The sequence below is a fragment of the Panulirus ornatus genome, chromosome 38, assembly GCF_036320965.1.
Source record: "Panulirus ornatus isolate Po-2019 chromosome 38, ASM3632096v1, whole genome shotgun sequence".
NCBI classification, from domain to species: domain Eukaryota; kingdom Metazoa; phylum Arthropoda; class Malacostraca; order Decapoda; family Palinuridae; genus Panulirus; species Panulirus ornatus.
In genome coordinates this window covers 12,767,109-12,783,656 of record NC_092261.1, presented here as the reverse complement: position 1 = coordinate 12,783,656, position 16,548 = coordinate 12,767,109, and the positions used below count along the sequence as shown (strand labels likewise).

The window sequence follows — 16,548 nt, the reverse complement described above, 5'->3', positions numbered from 1 at the left end:
ATGTTCTCAATGGCTGGAAAGAGCGGGTCCTCTCTGTACGAGCATGGGTGTTCTCGATGCGGTTTTACTGCCGAATAGCAGCAACTCAAGGAAGAGGGGTATCTGATGGCAGGAGATAACCATGGAGAGGATGGGTAAGTAGTTTCTCTTCGAACTTTCGGTTGAGGTCCATCCAAGTGATGGCTGGAGACAGCTGAGGGGGTTCGTTTCCTTAGCGCCTCTTGCTAGGTAGGATTACCATGATCAAAGATGATCTTGCGTGCACTTTTCTACTAACCCTTGTTGGGTTGTGTGTGTGGAAGAATGAGGCCTAGAAAGGTAGGTATAGGTGAGGATGGGAAAAATGAATGTTGTGTAGGTGTTCAGAAGCAGTGAGTTTCAGCGTCTTGAGTCTACGGAAAAAATCTAAGAGACTTTACATGGAAGATATTGATGATGGTGCTGACGTGTTCCTTCCAGCTTAGTTCATCGTGCAGAGTAAGGTATGTATGGCATCCCGTGTTCCCATAGTATTAACACAAGAGTGAATGTATGTTTGGTGAACTGTGTTCCTACAATACTAACATAGGAGTGTGGTAGTATTTGTCATGCTGTGTTCTCACAGCACTAACAGTGATCCAAGGTGACGGGTTATAAAGAATGTTATGACTTGTGCTCATAGCACATCATGTCTCAAGATAGTAGGCCGTAACATGTGTTGTGTCGTTTGCCCACAGCACCGCTGGTGGCTGTGTATGCCGTGAGGGGCCAGACGGCTCGCCTACCCTGCAACCTGACAACAGAACCTGAGGACCCCGTCATATTGGTGCTCTGGTATAAAAATGGCACCAAGACCCCAGTCTTCAGGTTAGTTGCCACCATTTTATGTTTATCTCTTATTCACACACACACACACACACACACACACACACACACACACACACACACACACACCGGAAAGAAGTCAGGGACGATAGGTGATGGTAATAGACTGAGAGGAATGTATACAAATGCAGAAGAATTTGTAGTATATGACAAAACGTTGGAATTTAAGGACCGTATCAGGGAAAACGCACCTGATGTTGTTGAGAGAGACAGAGACATGCGTACATCAGAAGTGACAGCATATATCATACGTAACCTCATACCAGGCGGGAATAGTAGCCCTGCAAACACTTGGTGCCTTTCATTTACAGTGTGGACTCGCGGGCGCGGGGTCAACGTGAGAGCAGCGGGAGCACGCGTGTGTCGGACGTGTTCAAGGGCCGCGCCACACTCCAGGAGAGCCGTCGCAGCTGGGCGCTGGAAGTGCGGCAAGTGGAGTTCAGCGATCAAGGGGAGTATCGCTGCCGCCTGGACTTCCAGTCTTCGCCCACACACAACGCCAGAGTCCACCTCCATGTAGTTGGTGAGCTCCCATTGCGTGTCGGCGCACACTTCCTCCCTCGTGACTATATTTGATCATTCTTTTGTTGTGGTGATCGTGTCCCATGTTACTAAATCATGGTCGTGGTAGACGCCGTTTACTGCTGCTAATTGGTAGTACTACATCTTGCCATTGTCCTGTCTCCTGTTCTGAACGTGTTCGTATTTGTAGTCTGCTGTCATGCTCAAGTGGAATACCAAAGAGGGTAATGACTATTGCATTTCCTGTCAACTACCACATCAAATTGGAGCATGTTAGCCTTTCGTAATAACGCTCTTTGGTTTTAGACTGATATATATATATATATATATATATATATATATATATATATATATATATATATATATATATATATATAATATCAAATTAGTCATCCATCATATCCCGTTTTGGGTTCATTGATATAGCTGTCAAACTGAAGCATGGCAGCTTATCATCATACACTGTTTTGATTGCACTGTTGTCAATACTGAAGCAGAGCATCGTAACCCAACACCATTTCGCATTTTGGTTTTACTGGTTCATTTGTCAGTTATTATAGTCACCACCACCACATACACCTCTTGGGTAATGGAGATGTTCCTATAAAACTGGATGCATTATAGCGAAGTGTTGTAACTCTATGAGGTTATAGAAGGTAGTCATATAATTTTACTATAGTATTTGCACTATGATACGTTCCATAACGCTAGGATTCCATGATATGTATGTTAACTATGGTGACCTATGATACAGTTGAAGAGTTGGGTTAAATTGTTGTTTTATTTCATCTTACTTGCTCCCTCCTCCTACTTTTCTTTCTCCTCTTTTTCCACTTCTGCCCTGTACCCCCTCTGTGTCTATCTCTGATATTGCTCATTCACCCCAGTTCCTCTTATTTACTTCTCATTTTCACCTCTTTATAATTCACCTACGTCTTTTCCTTTTAGTTTATATTTCCTTTCATTCCTCTCTCCTTTATCTATTAAACCTATCACCACCTCTCTCCAGTATTATTCTCATAATCTTCCCTCACTCCCTCATTATCGATTTTCCCTCTTCCTCCTCCGCTTTTCACATGTCTGATAATTACGCTCGGGTTCTCACCTGCTCATTGACCATAAGGCTGTTCTGATCGCATGAAAAGTGCTCGCCGTGCAGGACCACACTGACCGTGAAATACCAAGTCGAGCGGGTCCTTAATATTGCACGTAGATAAGAGACGCTAACACCCTCCACGTGATACGCCCTTGGGTAGGATCACACGTCAAGAAGTGCAGCGATGTTGAGTGTTAGTCTTGGGAGGGAGAGAGCTACGCAAGTGAGGAGTTTCGGTGTTCACTGTTTCCAGTGTGGTGGGAGTTGCATCTTGGGTATGAGGATTATTGTGGCATGATGAATTGACTCCTGTAATGTTGGAGAGATGAGTGCAGACGAGAAAATCCAGGGAGTGTATGTTCAGCGAGGGCTACGTCCAGTGAGAATGGGTTGGGAACGAGGGGAACATATGTTTAGTGCTTGTGTAAATATGTTTTGTTGTTGTGCTGTTTGCTGGGTGAAATTGTAGATATACGTTGGTGAGTTTGAAGCAAGGATCAGCATTTGATAAGTTCATGAAGGGTTGGTGGGTGATTATGAAGTCGTTGAGGAAGAACTGGGTGCTGAGCACCTGAAGGTGGGACCTGTATTGGAAGTATTTTTGCTCCGTCGTGTTGTGCTGGATGCTTGTGGTTACTAAGGCATCAGTGTTATAACTGCCATTTCTTGTGGTTTGTATTTCACTTATATTTGCCTTAAAAAGAGCAGATGAACCGCTAAATAAGGTGCGGAGGAAGAACTCTCTGAGGGCGATTAGTTTCTTTATGGCCTTCGTGTTGATGTTTGTTGACATGGGAACATCTGTATGGGTATATGATAACTTGGTAGAATCATTTATCGTTTCACCAACGCGCAACTTTATATGTATACGTGTATACTTTACCTTCCGTGTGAAGATACAGACATGCACTCTCCCCTGTCTGCAGATCTTCCTCGGCAGCTACGTATCTACAGCCCAGGAGGAGCTCTGATCGACGAGGTGGCAGCCGTGCAGGAAGGCCACCCCCTGACCCTCTCTTGCAGAGCTACAGGAGGTTCGTGTCTCGCCTCTTTCACAACTCTCGTAACTACAAGCGCCCTCTTCTCTTCACAATACTTTTTGAGTGTACATCATCCGATCTCAAGCTACAGTCTAACATATAACCTGAAGGTTTACGTTCATGAGTCCCAAAAGTTCACTTGTTGCGTCTGTCAGGTATTATGGTGTAGTTTATCTGTGCTCCTGTTGAGGGCTTGTTGGTCAAGAGGTCCTTTATGGTCGAATAGACATGACCCATTGTATTTTGACCTATACATGACCTAGTGATCAAGGGGGTGCATTATACTCTAATGATACTCCAAGGTCAAGTGACTCAGGTGACCCAGTACGACCCAATAGGTACATTATGTTTTGACAGGCGAGCCACTTCCCAATGTGACCTGGTGGTCAGGGTCGACACTACTGGACGCAGAGGCTGAGGAACGACAAGGCGGTCCGTCGACAACCTCTGCCACGCCCACCACCACCACTACCACCACCGCCGCCTACGTCACCAACACACTAAACCTAGCGGCCGTCACGCGTCACCACCTCACACACAACCTCACCTGCATGGCGACCAACACTCCTGTTCTCCCATCGTTAATTGCCTCAGTCCTGCTCATTCAGACGGGTAAGAGCAACAACACATGTGCGTCATTCGTTGTGAGGATGATTATGTCTGCAGTAGGTATGTGCGTCAGCGCTGCTCTGGCTGACACACAACCTGAACACTAATTAACGGCGAAGTCCAAAATTAGAGAGTTTATAACTGTAATCATGTTATGGTATGTTTAACACTAAGTGAACTCGTATCATCAAGTACATGTAAACCTCTTAAGTATGCTTTTGAGAGGAAATATTATAATGAACATGAGGTTTAGATACTAGAAGTAGTCAGGAATAGAAAAGATGTGTGAAGATCATTAAAACATGTTACTGGTCTACTGTCAATGCTTCTGCCTGAGCTACAGATCCCATTTTGATTAAAGCTCTATGCTAAGCAGTTCATATATCCTTTGATATCTATGACAGTTTCAGTATAGAAAGACTAGCAATCCTTCTCCAAATGACACACGTCTTTTGCCATCTACAGTAAGTTCACAGTGCCCCACTCTCCAAAGCAAAATGTTTCCATACTTCGTCAATACGATGATAACAAGTTAGTGTACAACAGTAGGGCAACTATGGACAACTAGGTAGGTATAGTAAAGGCCTGGGTCCTTCCCTCAGACTCGCGGCTGGAGGTGCAGATGACGGCCCCATCTGGCACACTGTCAGGCGGTCACCAGTACGACATCAAGTGTGAGGCATCAGGCGTGCGACCCGCTCCTGTCCTCACCTGGTGGCTCCGTGGGCAGCGCCTAACTCGCAACACGGATGTGGTAGGTGGCTCCCCTCCAGTGAATGCACTGTGTCGAACTTGCTCTTTGTATTCTCATGTTCTCTACTACGAGTAGTATAAGAGTTATTTAATTTCTTCTCTCCTTTGTCTGTAGCGATGTTCGACCCGCTTATGATTTCCTCTTCACATTTCTCTTTGGGCTTTGAGGAGATGATTACTAGTTCGTTCTGAATACATTTGCAAAATAAGGTTTGCTTTTGCACGTATCTTTCGTCTTTTTAACACTCGTATTCTCTGTACTAGCGCCAGACTCACCGTACACTGAATGACTCAGTTGATCCACGCATATGTGTCCCGTTCCTCCCCTGCAGCAGACGCTGGGCTTGGATTCGACGGTGTCGAGGCTGCGTCTGCTGGCCTCCGCTGGCGATGACGGTAGTCTGCTGGAGTGTCGAGCAGCGGCCCCGACTCTGCCGCACCTCACCGCCACAGACTCCACCAGGCTCACCGTGCACTGTGAGTTTCCTGAGGGGAGAGGGAGGGCAGTGAGGAAGGGCACTACTCTGTGGCGTCTTGCCTAGTTCCAGGATGTCTCTATTTCCTCCCTCGCGCAGGCTCTTCCAAGTAGTCTGTGTCAGGCTCCAGGTGGGGGTGTGCCTCGGAGGCAGAACCCATCCTTATCTCACCTCTTCCGTTCCTGTTTAAAAACCCAGACTTTTTCCTCTCTCTCTCTTTTTCCTGTTTTATTGGGATGTACCGGGATATGTCTCTCTCTCTCTCTCTCTCTCTCTCTCTCTCTCTCTCTCTCTCTCTCTCTCTCTCTCTCTCTCTCTCTCTCGAGAAAATATTCCTTTTGCCATTAAGGTTTTTAGTTTCTCTTGATAAGAAAACTTTTTGAGGGAATTTAACGTGAAGCGAAATATCCATTTACCTAAGAAATTAATTTTACTGTCCTCCATTTGCAGAGTTTTCATATAATATACCAATTCTTTTTATATAATTTCTTTCAAAAACTTTTCGCATTCATGTAAGTATTCAGAGCAAATAAGAGTTGAAATCAATTTAATTAATCTATTTCCATATATATATATATATATATATATATATATATATATATATATATATATATATATATATATGAAAGCGTGTATGATATGACCTGTAAGTATACCCATACAATTACTTTAAAAGAAAACATTTTCATGGTATTCCTACTTCGTACCGAGATTAAATGTGTTGTTCAGCATTTCCTTTAACCGTTCCACCCACTTGTTGCATCACCTCACTACTTGAATGGTAATACCTTGATGATCTCCCCCGTGGGTGTAGATGTACCTGAGGCGACCATCAGCCTGGCACGGGTGGGTGGAGAGGTTGGAACAGGCAGTCTGCGGGCGGGCGACTCAGCCACCCTCACCTGCGCCGCCCGCGCCAACCCGCCAGCCTACAACTTCACCTTCCTGTTCAACGTGAGTCAATCTTGTGTTTCCTAATATCTTCCCTTCGCTTCCCCCCCAAGGGGGACAGTCTCCTCTTACACTGGGCTCCTTAGACTCCCCCAGGGGCCCAGTCTTCTATGATGCTGGGCTCCGTTAAACTCCCCATGGAGCCTAGTATTCCCTGACGTAATGCTGAGCTCCCCTGGGGGGAGGATTTCTCTCCCCGTAGGGTCCCAGTCTGAAACAGCGTGGTGCTTCCTAAACTAACCCCGTTTGCACGTGCTGCCACCGTGCACGTGGTGGTGGTGGTGTGTGTGTGTGTGTGTGTGTGTGTGCACGTGGTGGTGGTGGTGTGCTCTGAGTGGCGTGAGATACACCGCCACCACCAACCATCGTTGAGGGCCACTCCATAGGGTTAGAAGACGTGTTATCACCCTGTCACCTCCAGAACGCTGGGTGTGATGGCAAACTTCCCTTCTCTACCTACCGTCGAGAGATTGTATATATATATATATATATATATATATATATATATATATATATATATATATATATATATATATATAATCTCTACCATACTCTCAAACTGCATTTTCGATGGAATACGATCCAACATTTATTTCCAGGCCATCGTCCACAAAGTGCTAAAAGCATTTACAACACTAGTCACCGTAATAACTTACGTGATAAATACCAGAATGTAATAAATTTAAATCCACTGGACAGATACGGGCCTGCATGTTGTAAACCTGAAGCACTAATTATAAATTGATAGCCATACGTACATTTTCCTAATTATGAATAATCACCTAATTATGATAATCACTTTAAAACCGTTTATGTTTCGAGTGAAAAATGATGAACTGAAAAAAAAGGGGGCAAAAAAAACACAAGAAAAACACGTGTTATCACCTGCGTCAGGAACACCCCTCTCTATTGTGCATCTCCTGCGTCAGTAGACCTCACTATTGTCTACATCGCCTGCGTCAGTAGACCTCACTATTGTCTGCATCGCCTGCGTCAGTAGACCTCACTACTGCGCATTGCCTGTGTCACGAAGACCTCCCCTCCCCCTCACTATTGTGCAACATTTAATTCTGATTACAGTAAGAAGACACAGCTCTGATATCACTTTTCTGACATTATTAACAGAGGACACAGCTCTGGTATCACTATTCTGACATCATTAACAGAAGACACAGCTCTGATATCACTTTTCTGACATCATTAACAGAGGACACATCTCTGATGTCACTTTTTTGACATCATTAAGAGAGGACGCATCTCTGATGTCACTCTTCTGACATCATTATGAGAGAACACAGCTCTGATATCACTATTCTGACATCATTAAGAGAGGACACAGCTCTGATATCACTATTCTGACATCATTAAGAGAGGACACTGCTCTGATATCACTCCTCTGACATCATTAAGAGAGGACACAGCTCTGATGTCCCTGTTCTGACATCGGTTTCAGGGACACGGTCATATAGACTGATTTAACCATAAATTGATAAGATTGATTGGTTTCCTATATTTCATAATTTGACATTTTCTACAGCATTCCTATGAGATTTCCCGAAGTTCGCTACCAAAACTATCTCCCAGTAGATCATCACAGAAAATGAAAAGAACGAATCCCATACGGAATGGATTTTAAAAGAACAAAGTCTGCCAGGGTCACCTCCATAGTTTTACGAGTTATTTTTACTGGCCCTATCTCGTTTGAAAAAACAGAACGAGTTTGCTCGCTTTATATTCCCCAACAGCCGACCTGTTTTGATGTATATTGGCACTCTATGTAGCGAGGGTGGGGGGTGTTTGCAAGCATTACATCCATCTGGAAGTGCAGACAGTCATTAACGTAAAACTGTGATTTCAACGCGAAATAGAAATGGCCAAAAAAAAAAAAAAAAGATAGAATGATATGGAGTACAGAATTTGAGAGAGAGAGAGAGAGAGAGAGAGAGAGAGAGAGAGAGAGAGAGAGAGAGAGAGAGAGAGAGAGAGAGAGAGTATTTTCCCTCGCAACTATGCAGGTCATGGCCAAGGCAAAAGCTTCCCTCGTCTCCCCACCACAACGACCTCAGGTTCCACTCGCCAGCAGCAGTAAGCGGCCCGCTCCAGCCCACTAAACACTGTCTTAGCGCTGCTTATCAACAAAAGCTCCAACTTTTGTAGCGGAGGCAATCCCCTTCCAGTGGCTACTGCTGATGCTCCTACAGCTGTTACACTGAATTAGTTGCGTTGTATGCTTAAAGTATTTCTAGCTGGCTTTTTGTGCGAACGATGGTGGGACCAACCACTGTCTTTATCTACTGAAAAATCAGTCATTTGAATAGTGAAGTTTAAGCATTCTTTATCATTACATTATAGCACAGAACTGTAGGTTAGCTAATAACCAGCCAGAGGGTAAGGAGTGTTAAGAAAGCCAGAAGGGTTTGCAAAGCATGAGATGAGGTTGATAGAGATACTTTATGGAATGTGTTAGAATGTATGGTAAGTTAAGAAAGCTGTCAGAAGCAGTAAGGAGTTTTTATCTAGAGAGTTAGGAGTGTTTGCGAGTAGGAATAGAAGAGGGTGAGTGGTTCCATTTGAAGGTAAGTCTGTACCAGGGATGTATGATGTCACCATGGCTGTTCTCTCTGTTTATGGATGGGACGGTGAGGATTTTAAATAAATGAGGTCTTAGGGAGAGGGATATATTTGCAGTCTAGAAGTGGTGGGGTGCTTGGGAGGTGAGTCAGCTGTTGTTTGCTGATGACACGGTATTGGTGACAGATTAGTGACAAACTGCGCAATTTGGTTTTTGAGTTTGGAATAGTGTGTGAAGAAAGGTTGAGAGTAAATGTGGAAAAAAAACAATATTTAACAGTGGCGAGGGAAAGATTAGTTGGGGTGTGAGTTTGAATGGAGGAAAGTTGAAGGAAGTGAAGTGTTTTAGATGTTTTAGACACAGCAGCGAATGGAACCATGAGGGCTGAAGTGGGCCATGCCTGCCAAATACCTAACACTTTATTTTCAGATCTGATAGTTATAAACAGAGAGGACTTGTTCAGGTCAGCCTAACATGCTCCATTCAAAATGTCAAAAATATACAGGAGGCGGGGAAACCCTCTGTCAAAACAAATGAATAAGAAATTAAGTCATGAATCTGGCAGGATTAACAGGGAATCAAGAGAGGCACCCACCAACCTGTCTAGTCAAGGCCTTAACATTTCAGGTAGGTCACAGTGGGGTGGGGTAATGTAGAATTCCCCGGTTCATATGCGAGTCAGAAGCAAAGGTTACCTGGGCTTGTATGTATGTCCCTCCCCCTCTCTGCCATTGTTACTATGAATTGAGTAAGACCTCCGCGATGGACCAACACTGACTGTATTGGTACCGTAAAAAGCAAGTTTGCGAGAAGTTCGGTTTTATCTTCATACACATTCACGGCAGTACGCTCTTCTTCATATATATATATATATATATATATATATATATATATATATATATATATATATATATATATATATATATATATATATATATATATATATATATGTGTGTGTGTGTATATATTCTTTTTTCTTTTTCATACTATTCGCCATTTCCCGCATTAGCGAGGTAGCGTTAAGAACAGAGGACTGGGCCTTTGAGAGAATATCCTCACCTGGCCCCCTTCTCTGTTCCTTCTTTTGGAAAATTAAAAAAAAAAACGAGAGAGAGTGGATAGATGTGGTGAATGAAACTTAGAGAAAAGGAAGCTGCCAAGTATGCTAAAAGATAATGTATTACCATAATTAGGATTTACTGTTACACAGGGAGCAGAGGGAAGCGATGATATGTGTCAGTATGTTAACAATAACATTTTCCTAATGTTTTAACGCAGGTCTACCTATCCACCCACTGTTCATGAAACCACACCTGAACTTGTTGAACTTCGTGGCTCTTTCTCGCCGTTCACGTATTCTGTAACATTAGAATTGCAAGTTTTTCCCGATTCTAATGAATATCTGAGTGGAACATCCTGGTAAATACACGTTGGAGCAATCTTATTATGGGCAGGGAACAACGGCGCCATCTTCTCCTTGTCTCGGCATGCGAGACGTAATTCAGAACTTCCTGAAACACATTCGACTTGCTCCGCACCCTTGATGGAAGGCTGGCTGGCAAGAGACGCCATCAATCACAGACATTCAAATAAGATATATTATCATAGAAATGAGAGTAATTGCCTGTCATTCAAATACCTTCTTTAGTTAGCTGATCAAGTATGATGAGACTGAATGCCATTATACGATATCGAATCGTGCACGAGATTGGATGTTGAAACATCTATTACCCATGACATCAACATTATGAACTCCACCCAAAAACAGAGGAGGAGAATGAGGAGGAGGAAGATGCATTTCATCCAGACTATAGGGCATCATTGTAACAGGATCGACGATGCTACAAATGGAATTTGTTTCAAGAGTGATTGTGTCGTCATTTACGGCGGATATGTTTATATCTAAGGCTTATATCTAAAGGCAACATCCAATAGACGACGCTAGTAAACCGATATTACTCTAGATTGCCGTATATAATCTCACTCTAAGCTTATAGAAGTTAGGTGAGGTTTTCGTAGATTCTGTCGATTTCTAAACGTGTTTCATCGACTTTTATATATATATATATATATATATATATATATATATATATATATATATATATATATATATATATATCGTTCTACCCCATCTTGTTACATGGTCCTCATAACCCTCCCCGCTAGCGAGAGGTTGTCAGGAAAAAAGAATTGGATGCAGTCACGCTCCACAAGTTAGCTTCGTGATGTTCTTATAAAGTACCGCTGGTCACTCTTTCCTACAGGTGGTCTGTAAAGGTAGACGGTTATATTGTGTAATCAATATGTCTCTGATATATACCCTGATATACCTATTGACTGTGATTTTATGTGGTATAAGGCGATCATATTCACCTCCAGGATTCTGTTAAGATATGCAACAAAAAAAAAAACATTGAGTCAAAATAAGATTCTTGAAACCCTATAACATTGGGTTTCTAACATACTAAAAAAAAAAAAGAAACATTTCTTTTTTTTCTTTACGCCTTCTTTCTGTCTTCGACTTTCATCTTCGTTCATCCTTCTTTCTCTTTGTATGTCTCCCCTAACCCTTCCCTTTTTCATGACCGCCACCGTCCACCACCATGGCAGGGAAAAGCAAAAACACACACCGACTTCAACATATACTCAGGTTTAGCGGAACGTGAAACCTGTCCTCACTTGAGTGAATTAGTCTCTCTTTATGAGGCACTTTATCTACTGGGGCTAATTTGATATATATATATATATATATATATATATATATATATATATATATATATATATATATATATATATATATATATATATATATACATCTGAAGGTGAAATCGCACTTCACTAGGAGTTCATGAAATTTCATTTGATATGTAAATTTTCTTTACGTGTGGCACGACATGTCTCGTGGAGACAATCCACCTCATCAGGTGCCAGTACTTAAAAGTTATTTGAATCCCAACATCACACCGGAGTACCGCCGTCTACCGCCATCCAGTGCAGACCAAGCACTGTCTGATTTGATCGCCAGAAACCATTAAAAGGGGGAGTGATTAAGGAGGGTCACGTGGCGGTGGTTGACCTCGGTAGCTGAGTGTGTCTTAAATACATTTTTCATGTTTTCGAGTTTTGTCAAATCCCTCATAATGATTTGGTTAATGCTAGGAGAGGCTTTAATAAAGTTACCTCGGGACAAATTAACGGTCTTAGTATCAGCAATTAAGACAGATTCAATGACGTTGCGTGTGACATAATCAACAGAGGGGTATAGAATAACGAGATTTTCAAGATTTATGAGGTGATCATTTTCATGACAGTGCATAGAGATCACATTTTTGTGGTCATCACTGCGTACTGCATGAAGTTGCCGGTATCACCTCACAGTTTTTCCGGTCTGACATATATATATATATATATATATATATATATATATATATATATATATATATATATATATATATATATATATAATATATATATATCACATAATGCCCTCCAACAGCAAAGATTCGAACCCCGCACCATTTGCGTGATTGCTGGGTACGCTAACCTTTTTAGGGGCGATCATAGCCGGGTGGTTAGCGTACCCAGCAATCACGCAAATGGTGCAGGGTTCGAATCCTTGTTGTTGGAGGGCATTATGTGTTCTATAAAAAGTGGGCATTCGTATGCAACATATATATATATATATATATATATATATATATATATATATATATATATATATATATATATATATAATATATATATATATATATATATATATATATATATATATATATATATATATATATATAAAGTTTGTAGTTCATAATTAACAAGAAATATAGAATGAATGATAATGATTTTAATGAAGATTAATACTCAGAACATGTGCCTGTGGAAATACCATGTTTCATGGTAATTCGAGGCCTGAAGAGAAAATCCAATATTTCACCTTTACTGATATTGACCTGACATTATTTTCCCCAGTAAAAAGTGATGTGGCTGGAGGTTATTTTATTGTCAGATGCACATTGTGAGCAATAAAGATATACACAGTTTTAAGTATTCTTCGTATAAAACAAAATTAGATTTATTAACAGTACTTTGCAGAGTGAACCTTAGTGAACACCTTGTTTATGAACTGGTGGAGGCTTACTGGAGCAGAACACAACACCGGAAAATACCATTCGATTAACATTTTTTTTTTCATGGTGAAGGCATTTCAGAATTATACAGTGGGGACATGATTTCAGATTTAGACAGTGGAAAAATATGTATGGTCGCTTGTATGAAGTGAGAATATTTGACCACCGCTAATTTCTAGGAGCGTGGTAATGTTTCTGATAATTGTATAAGACTGTTGGTAGGAGCATGATAGAGCAGCACGCAGATATGCTGACTATAGACGTGTTGGTGACATGTATGAGGCTGTCGGCGAGAGCATAATTATTACATCACTGCAATAACTTATGTGGACATGTTGGTGACAGCATTGCATGGCTTGTAGAGAACAATATAGAGTAACACAATGATGTTGGAGAGAAAACCTCATGAATGTTGGAGACAGAACCTCGTGAATGTTGGAGAAAGAACCTCATGAATGTTGGAGAAAGAACCTCATGAATGTTGGAGAGAGAACCTCATGAATGTTGGAGACAGAACCTCATGAATGTTGGAGAGAGAACCTCATGAATGTTGGAGAGAGAACCTCATGAATGTTGGAGAGAACATTATAACTTATAAAGAGAACGTTATTGGGTAACGCACAACTATAACTTATACAGACAACATAATAGGGTAACACACTACTATAAGTTATAAAGAAATCAGTAAAGGGTAACACAGTACTCCTATAACATACAGAGAACATCATAGGGTAACACACTACTACTCTTATATCTTATAAAGAGAACAGTATAGGGTAACACACTACTCTTATAACTTACAAAGTTATGGGGTAACACACTACTCCTATAGCTTATACAGACAAGGTTATAGGGTAACACACTACTCCTATAACTTATACAGACAAAGTTATAGGGTAACACACTACTACTATAACTTATACAGACAAGGTTATAGGGTAACACACTACTCCTATATCTTATAAAGATGTTGTGTAAAGTTTTCCCTGGATGTGACCCACCCCCTCCAGGGTCGCCCCTTGCACCGAGCCAATGTGGTGAGGAGCGGCAGGAGCCTTACTCTGCTGCAGCTGAGTCACAGGGACGCTGGCCTCTACACCTGCGTCGCCTCCAACCCCGAGGGAGATGGACAGAGCAACGCCGTCACCCTCCACATTGACTGTAAGTACTCGATGGCGTCCTGCGGGAATAATGGATGAGCATAATGACAGATTGAGATTATGAAGAAGGTCGTGTCTTAACTATGTTTCTTAGGATTCTAATATTTTTCTACCCTAGTGGGGATATATATATATATATATATATATATATATATATATATATATATATATATATATATATATATATATATATATATATATTTCTTTTCAGTGGTGTATTTTGTGTTCTATTACTAGTTTTGTTCAGTGTGGGTTTCCTTTCATTGTATATCTGCTTTTAGTCTCATCTCAGCAGATGTGTTACACTGGCGGGAGTTCTGATCTTTCTGTAAGGATCTCATTCTGATAAAGGTCTTGTACCAGGTTTTTTCTTTTCTTCTCTTGCCCAGCATCATACTCTAACAGGGCCTTACCCATTTCCTAGGTGGATGTTGCTGTCCTTTTAATCTATCATAGCCTAATCTGAGCTCCGGAGGATCATTTTACTCATGGGAATCTTTTTCGTAAACGAGTCATGAAGATAATGCTAGATATCACAGCAGGGAAACTTGCAGTGGAGTTACTTCTTTTTTTCTTAGCAACACACTTCAGTTGCCATGATGGTGGGAAAGAACGTAATAGCTTCTTGTGCTGCACCAGATCAGGCATTCCCAACTGATAGCACGGGCATTTACCTCCCGTTACTGTCTGTCCTTCACTCACCACTTGGTACTCCTCACCCTAGTATATGCCGTGTTTTCCTTCCCATCAGCTGGCCCTCCCTCATCGCTCATATGGAGGTTTTGAGTGACACACAAGACAATATCATTGTCCTCTTTGACATGCCAGAGTCATTCAATATCCCGCTCGCGTTTATGAGGGTATGTATCACTCTGCATATATATATATATATATATATATATATATATATATATATATATATATATATATATATATATATATATATATACACACACACAGACGTATTCCTGGCGTTCATTTTTCACCAATACCTCCTCAGCTAATTCTTCAAACGTGAGGGACAAAGTCAGGGATATTGCCTTTTAAAGCGCAGCTCCCAAGCCAACAGGTCAGTGACCCAGGGAGAGTGGGAAATTGGTGCATAGTCTCAGTGTCTGGTAAAAGATGGTACACTGGACCCAAGAAGGGTTATCTCCTTGACCTCAGTTAGCTCTCTCCTGCTCTAGTCTGGAGAGGGTGGGACAAGCTGGCGAAAATCGTTTAAGTTTTCTTTAGATGAAAATATTACGTTATGTGGTGGTGCTTGAAACTTGAGGATTGCGGCCTGTGTTGCATGTGTTGTGTGTGTGTGTGTGTGTGTGTGTGTGTGTGTGTGTGTGTGTGTGTGTGTGTGTGTGTGTGTGTGTGTGTGAACATTTCAGAACGGGATATTTACATACGATAAATAGTAAAAGGCTGAAAAGGAAGAAGTTTAGAGCTAGGCAGTCCATTCCAGGATGTATGAGAAGAAAGGAACAGACAGAGAATACAGGAAGATGTATTCAGTGTGTGTGTGTGTGTGTGTGTGTGTGTGTGTGTGTGTGTGTGTGTGTGTGTGTTTGTGTGTGTGTGTGTGAAAAATAAGTGGTGCACAGCGTGGAAAGGATTTAGGCTAATTACTTTGCGGTTATCAAGAGTTTGGCTTGAAAAAATATAGAAGAAATGAAGATAAAGTTAATGCTCTGCTTTCGGCCTCGGGTTAAATAGAATGAAGGAGTTTAAGTGTAATTATGGGGGTTGATAAGTCTGAAGTATGAGGCTCAGTAGAGGTAATGATTATGGCGTTGGTTGATATAAAATAGAAGGGTTGGAATCCCCTTTTGATGTAAGCAGTAGTGTTAGAGAGGGTTTTAAGAGGGAGGATTGGAAGTGGATAGCCTTTACAGGACTTGTATACACGAAAAAGAAAACGTCTGTATTAGTCATATATCTTATTCCTTCGTATATGAATTGATTTTGGTAGTGTATGGTTGGTAGGAATCAATAGAGATGAGAGCACTGCTGGGCTGTGTGCTCGAGGAAAACTGTGTGAAAAATGAATGACCTTTGGCAAGAATCGCGATGCATCTTAAAGGAAGAGTGTCTGACCGTCTTATCGTCCAGAGAACGCAGAGAGGGATGCAGGGGATGGCAGGAAACGTAGAAAAAAAAAAAAGAAAAGAAGACAGCAAGCTAAAGGAAGTGATCAGAAGTGAGGTTATCAAATGAAACCAACATGACATATAAAGAGTTCTTTACACGTGACATTTAACATGCATCGAGTACATATACTGGGCGCTCTTATGTGAAATTTTCGTAAAATATATGAAAAGGAAAAGAAAGTACAGTTGTTCTTTACGAACTTAATTATTGAAAAGAAGCTGATGAGAGCTGGAGGGAGG

The 16,548-nt window shown here is 41.5% G+C and overlaps 1 protein-coding gene across 1 annotated transcript in view; it reads left to right on the top strand.

Annotated features, from left to right (window-relative positions):
- Positions 1–16,548, top strand: part of LOC139760907 (uncharacterized) — a 71,334-nt gene that overhangs the window by 43,351 nt on the left and 11,435 nt on the right. Inside the window, exons 2-9 of the mRNA XM_071684680.1 lie at positions 717–846; positions 1,176–1,387; positions 3,409–3,516; positions 3,880–4,134; positions 4,734–4,885; positions 5,217–5,361; positions 6,175–6,314; positions 14,018–14,168. Of these exons, the coding sequence (XP_071540781.1) occupies positions 717–846; positions 1,176–1,387; positions 3,409–3,516; positions 3,880–4,134; positions 4,734–4,885; positions 5,217–5,361; positions 6,175–6,314; positions 14,018–14,168 (1,293 nt within the window). The remainder of the gene's footprint in view (positions 1–716; positions 847–1,175; positions 1,388–3,408; positions 3,517–3,879; positions 4,135–4,733; positions 4,886–5,216; positions 5,362–6,174; positions 6,315–14,017; positions 14,169–16,548) is intronic.